This window comes from Etheostoma cragini, chromosome 24 (genome assembly GCF_013103735.1).
Source record: "Etheostoma cragini isolate CJK2018 chromosome 24, CSU_Ecrag_1.0, whole genome shotgun sequence".
In the NCBI taxonomy this organism is placed as follows: Eukaryota; Metazoa; Chordata; class Actinopteri; order Perciformes; family Percidae; genus Etheostoma; species Etheostoma cragini.
The window spans coordinates 10,344,676-10,351,604 of NC_048430.1; the positions used below are offsets into that span (position 1 = coordinate 10,344,676).

General features: G+C 39.6%; 1 protein-coding gene across 2 annotated transcripts in view; it reads left to right on the forward strand.

Annotated features, from left to right (window-relative positions):
• The window catches only part of hsf2bp (heat shock transcription factor 2 binding protein), a 12,237-nt gene extending 8,841 nt beyond the window's left edge, over nucleotides 1-3,396 (forward strand). For both annotated transcript variants that reach the window (XM_034864942.1, XM_034864941.1), the window contains exons 8-10: nucleotides 810-913; nucleotides 2,292-2,491; nucleotides 3,045-3,396. In XM_034864942.1, the coding sequence (XP_034720833.1) occupies nucleotides 810-913; nucleotides 2,292-2,491; nucleotides 3,045-3,074 (334 nt within the window). In that variant the 3' untranslated portion in view covers nucleotides 3,075-3,396. The remainder of the gene's footprint in view (nucleotides 1-809; nucleotides 914-2,291; nucleotides 2,492-3,044) is intronic.
• Nucleotides 3,397-6,929: the final 3,533 nt, after the last annotated feature.

Genomic DNA, 6,929 nt, shown 5'->3' on the forward strand with positions numbered 1-6,929 from the left:
GGGGGGGGTGCAAGGGAGCCCGCAAGCAGGTGAAGGAAATGGAATCAGCCAACGGGGGAAAGCCACACTCCCGCCGGATCAGCGTGACAATGAGCACTCCTCCTGGCCATACTGTCCACAAAGACAACCCTTCATAGAGCGACAATTTAAGAAATGGGGACAAAATCCACAGTCCTCGTTCTGCATCGAAATAACTTTCAAAGTTACTGAAGTTAATATGATGCTTCAACAGTCTGAATAAGACAAATGAAGTGGTTTTCCAAAGTTAGTCCTTTCAGTAAAAAAATCCTCTCTTTGTTCTTCCACCATATGGTTTCCACAGATAGTGTTTCCATGCCGACCTGTGGTGGAGGATTATGTCCATGTAGCTTTGTTGCGAAAACATAGCAATAAACTGCACACAAATACCAAGACATATAATTCCACTTTATTAGTTTCACACTGCTGAATCATTCAGCTTCTGCTGAACTTAAGATTACATTTTTTTAAGAATATTGTTTTGCCGTTTTTAGCCCTTTATTACATGACAGGACAGCTTAGACTTGAAGGGAAGCGAGAAGGGAATGACATGCAGCAAAGGGCCTGTGTCGAGGACTGAGCTTCTGTATATGGGTGCGTGCTCTAACAGGTGAGCTAGCCAGGCACCCCAGATTCCATTTTTACAGAGAACGGTCAGTATTAGAGGTGTAAATCCCCTTATAAGTAATTAAGTCATAGATTCAGGCAGGTTGGTGTCTAGATGTGGGCAGTAGGTGGCACTGCTGTACTTCCGCGGTAAACAATAGTTTTTTTTGTGTGTTTTGGTGCAGGTTGATGTTGATGGCTCTGTATAATGTCAGCATCAGTGTTAAAGGACTAAAGTGCATCAGTGAGAACCCAGGACTCCTGCCTCTTATCTGGACCCTGCTGGACGGTAAGGAGACCTTTTTATGAAACACACAAGTCTCATTCCGAACAACCCAACTTTACAGACTGCAAGACACTGTCTTACAACAAGGCACATGTATGCTACTATGTAACATAAATATGTGTTTTACATAGTAACCGCTTAATTAGGCTTACTGTCTTCATAATACAGTGAGCTCATCCTTCAAGCCCTCGGAAAGCCATTAACTGTCTGTTATTGAACAGTCAGTGCACCAAGGGAAATGCTCTTAAAGGAATATTAAAAAGCTGGTATGTACTGTGGTTAAAAGCGTTTACACTTGTAAGCAGATTTGGGTGGGATTACTTTCAACTGGACATTATTGAATACAAATTACATGGCGAAATTAAGCAACGTAATGCATTTGATTACATTTTTTTTAATCTAATCCGAATACTTTTGGATTACTTCTAAATCCAACACTGAACACAGAAATATTTGTTTTTCTCTTTCAAGGTTGAAAACATGTATTAGATATGTCATCGTTAACGAAACAGGTAACCTGAGAGAAGTAACAGAGAGTAATGAACTGATCAATCATTTTACCCGTGAACACCGTTTTGTTTTTCATTTTGGTTGAAAGAAACCCAATTTTGAGATATAGAGACGTTTTGAAAATGGGTCAAATTTGACCACAGGACAACAGGAGGGTTAAACTCAGGTGGACCGCGGGGTCCACACCTTAATTATAATGACAACAACAGAGTGAGTTGAAGAGTGATTTAAAGAACAATACAAACACTGACAGCCATTTAAAAACCATCCTGGTTTACAATATCACACGGCAGATTAAGGACTTTATTTTTCTTATCACCTTTGCAAAACAGAAGAAAAAAAAGTTATTTATGAAATGGATGAACTGTAGCACACTAGAATATCTAGCAATATATTGGAAAGGGTGTCTGAATTTGAGTAGGGCTATTTGGGTCATACTGCGATAATATTGCAATTTTAAACATATTGCAATACTCTGCGATACATTGCCTTTTTTCCAACTTATAGCTTTTCTCAATTTCAAATGACGTCCCCAAACGGAAACTTTGTCAACATATGTTTCATATAAAAAGAAAAATGTCTCTGTTTGTTCATATCACTTCAAATTTATTGCTGCAAAATGGGATTGTCAAGCAAAAAAACTGACCAACACATACTTGGCGCCTTTGTATCACAATACTATGCTGTATCGATTTTTTCCCCCACCCCTACTGCCAGCCTCACTGCCTTCTTCCCTCTGCATGTCAGTAAGTGCTTTGATCTACCAAGCTAGTTACCCTCCAGCAGGACCGGTGTGCCAGCTATATAATGTACCACAATTGACATTGTTATTACAAATGGAAACCCCACAGACTACGCGTTTGTTTGACAGATGGAGACTGGGAGGTGTGTCTTCACTCTCTGCGTCTCCTGCAGTCGGTGTTGTTGGAGGAGGAGGTGCTGCTCCTGCTGGGCCCTGCTCTGCTGGATCCAGACCTCCATGCTCGTGTCACCCGGCTCACCTCCAGTGCACAGGCCAGCCTGAGACTGGCTGCCCAGCAGACCATGGAGGACCTGCAGGCCCTCCAACAGGTGCCACTGTCGCAACATTTGTTCAACACCCTAAACCCTGTCCATATAGATTTTCTCTGCTTTGACTGAAACCGTACTGTTGTGTCTGATATGGTTTTTCCATAAAATACTTCAAATTACTTCCTAAGAATAAGTAAAGAACATCTCCTCCTTTTTCTACAACTAAAAAAATCCAGAATATGTGAATATGTAAAAATTGTTAATTTCAAAAGTTAAACCACTGAACACGAGATGTATGCAACCCACCATTCTTAGTGTATGTTAGGTGGGTGGGGGCTCAAAGTTTCCACATCACTGTTATCTAAGTTGTATACAGGACCACAATTGTCCCATTGCCACAGTGCTGTGTCAGCGCTGGAGTATAGTCTGGCTGCACGAATTAACATTCTGGTATTGGAGGGGGGGGCACTCTGGGTTGTTTGTAATTCTTTAAACCAATCACAGTCATCTTGGGCGGCACTAAGCCCCGGATGCAGCGATGGTGCCCTTGCAAAATAGATGGAATAGAATGCAGTGACGTGAGCGATGAACTAAAGTGTTTGTGCGTTTCCAGGGTCGGGGATGTAAGGAGAGCAGCCTCTGATGTGGATGCAGTATCTTCAGTCCAGCCCTCCTTCTGTGTTAACTGTCCTTACAAGGCATATTACGTCTCTCTGTGATTGTACACTACATGTTCAAACTGATAGGAGTAGAAATGAAAGAGTTCATCAATGTTAAACCTATTTATCAAGGTAAAAGCAACATTTTAAATCTTTTATATCTAAATTGTATTAGCTTTTTTTACTATCATTGTTCGTTGTTGAGCCTTTTGATTTGTTCCCATGTTTATCGTAATGCTTGTTGTCCACTTAATGTGAATACAGGTTTGTAGAAGACACATTAAAGATGACGTTTGCACACTCTCAGAGCACTGTCTCTGTTCTATAGAAATGTCCTATGAGTTTCTAAGATTTATAAAATCCAGAAATCCGTCTTTTCCAACCTAAAAATGAGGCTCTCGTAAATCATTCAAATACCCTTTTTTTTGCCATGATTCACATCTTCTGTTATTGTTTGTAATGACAAAAGTTTATTATTTCATGGCTTTCACAAATTTCAGTATGACACGTTATGCCGTAAACTGTTTAAATCTGACCATGCGACTCAAAACTGCACTCAACTTACATCGGGGAGTGACAAACATAATGACCGCACACCGCTCAACGTTTTTTGTGCCTCTGATTCATGTCTTCATGTCACTCTTCATTAATTCCTGCTAATGTGTAATAATTCATTCCTGCTCATGCATATACAGTTTAAAGTAATGATAAAATTGGTATCGTGGTAGTTACATTTTTTTTTTTTGAAGTTAAAGGTTAGGGCACTGTAAAAAAGAACGTTAAGGGAACATTCTTAGAATGTTAGATGTAACCAAAGACTGACGTTCCCAGAGCATTAAACCAACTTTCTTACGCAACCAAAACCTAACCTTCAGGGAACGTTCCCGCAGCCAAAAACTAACGTTCCCAGAAGGTTCTGGGAACCAAAAATTGTTAGCTGGAAGCTAACGTTAGTGACAAAAGCTAACAGCCGATCGGCGGTGAGTAACATATGTTACACAGAATGACCAACACCTAATCTAAATATGAAGGTACTTAATTTACAAGAAAAAATATTAATTTTGCGGATTGTGAAGCAGTGACAGTCACGCCTCCGCCTGTGTTGGTAAATACATCAAAATCAACAAAAGTCTGTATATTTTCAAATAGTATCGTCTTATAGCCATCATTAGTTGTTGTTTCCAGACACAGTGACACAAATCAGTTTAAGTTACATTTTGTCTAAAATCCTACAACCTAAAGTGGCAGTATTTGCTAAATCACCCATCATCGGTAGTATTACACATCACATAAAGAACGCAGGTTAACAGCTGGCAGATGCATTCAGTAACTGAGATTTCATTAAATGTATATAAATGATGTCACTGTGCGTTTGTGTGTTTGGGGGTGGGGTGGGGGGGGGGCTGTCGCAGGGTCACACTTACAAAGAAATAGTTTTAAAAAATCATACATTGTGATTTCTGGATTTTTATTTTTAGATTATAGATCACAGTGGACATGCACCTAAGATGAGTAAAACAACATCACTTTACTAGGATAGTAAAGTGATGTTGCTTAGAAGTTGAAGGTGTGCAGCTCTTTTATAATAAGATCACTGTGTCTGCTCCTTCCTCAAAAGTGTTGGCATGCCACAGAAAAGTTGCAAAACACTTATCTAATAGTCACACAATAGAAGAAGAACATTTCTCCGGCACAGATTCAGGTGTGAACCATAAACTGCATATTTATTAATATTAATGGTCTATGGTGTGAACCAACACTAGATCCTCTCTCCCAGCTGATACAGTCATCGCCACATATCTCACAGAAAAACAATGCAATAAATAGCAGGGTCTGTCTGACATGTGGTACTTCACAGTGCTTCAGAAATTGTATTCACTGTGTTTGTGAGTGTGTGTGTGTGTGTGTTTGAGTGTGTTTGTCAAATAACACAATATTTAAGCCAGTTACATAATCCAACAGGAAGGATGAACAAGTTACATCGGATGGGGTAGCAAATCACACTCACACATGCACACACACACACACACACACGCGCGCGCACACACACACACTTTAAATGTAAAATTGTTATTACATGCCTAGCAGGTATATAATAAAACAAAGACAATTAAGAGGTTAAATTATAGTTTTGTTATGTGTGACTTAAATGCAGTGTTATAACAAATGCTTATTACTAAGCAAATATAAAACGTAAAAATACATTAGTACTACACTATATCTCTGTTCAAAGATTAATTTATTGCACATTGACTGCAACAATACGCAACATGATAAAATCAGCGATTATGAGCAGCAGAATTCCTCCTCTACATAAACAACATACAAGATTTTCAAATTGAGACACATAAAAGCAACACCTCCGTTAATATGCACTACAGTCTTTGGGTCAACTTTGACCCATTTTCAAGAAATTTCTACATCAGATATTTGGGTTTCTGTCAACCAAATTTCCAGAAATTAACATGGATGACTCAATTTCACACTCTTCTCAAGTAAAATGAAGGATAAGGATACTACTTTCATGGAATTTTGGGTGTTTCTATTCAATTTTATAGCATATTTCAGCTTTTTTCAACTCAAACACTAGGTTTAGTATCAATGAATTCCAAAAAGTGTAAAACTTGTTGCATGAGTTGGTACTAGTGGGAAAAAGCATTAAACTTAAAAGTGACAAAAGTGTCAAAAAAGGGTAAAAAACATAGAAAAAACGACAACCTAAAAGAACAATGACAAGCAGCAACGTGCCAAGACATTATTGCTGTGCAAAAGACACAGTGAAACATTATTATGAGCTAAAACACACAACAAACATCAGTATTACTTACTGGTAGTTGCACACACACAACTCTAGGATCTTGGAAATAAGTAAAGCAGGCTATGGAGCCACTAGGTTTCCATCAAGGAACAGGGTGAAATACTTTATACAACCATTCCATCACCCCTTTAAAGTCAATGCGTGTAAGCCGGAGTATTCAGCTCACAGCAGATAGTGTGGAACAGGAAGTTGAGCACAGAGACAGGCCTGAAGCAAGGGGTAGCCTCCACTAAGCGTAGCTCCTATGGCGCCATTTTTATGCTAGCTAGCACTCACCTGCCGTTAGCATTCCATTGACGGCCATTCATTTTGACACTTAGACATTGAATAACTTTACATCTGAAGCGACTCTATTTGTCGGTGGACCGGGTACACCTTGTTCACTTAATAGCCTACAAATCATCCACTGCATTAATAACGCATCACATGAGTTTGCCCCCGTGACGCAGTGTTTATCTGGGGAGATGGATCCATGCGTCCCGCTTCCTGTGCACCAGGGATGCAACTAACTATAAAGAGACAATTTGCCGGTTCCCAGCATTCGTACAACACTTTGCGATGGTTAGCTTGTTACCTGGGATGATATATGCTAAATGTAACATCTCTTTTACATTAGCAAGAGACTGACCTATTTGGGTCCGTTTTGAGGTGCCTGATACTGTTCCACGTTGTTGATCCCGCAACATTTATCTTGGTACCACACACCTTGCATGTAGATGTTCGCTTACTGCCACTGTTTGCAAAGTTATTGATTGAATTGGTGTCGCCATCCTTAATGCATGAGTGCGCGCACATACGCATGGCGTATGCATTATGTTGGACATTGTGGGAAAGGGCAGGGGACACGCCGTGTATGCGCAAATAAAAGAAAATAGAATAGAAAAACATGAATGAATTTAAAAAGCAACTGTCAAGTTCTGATGTATTTCTTGTGCAATTCCTTACTTGAAAAGGACAGTCCCTCCACATGAAGATTTTAACTGGATTTCACTCAATAAACAGCCATGGGATCAGTTGTTTG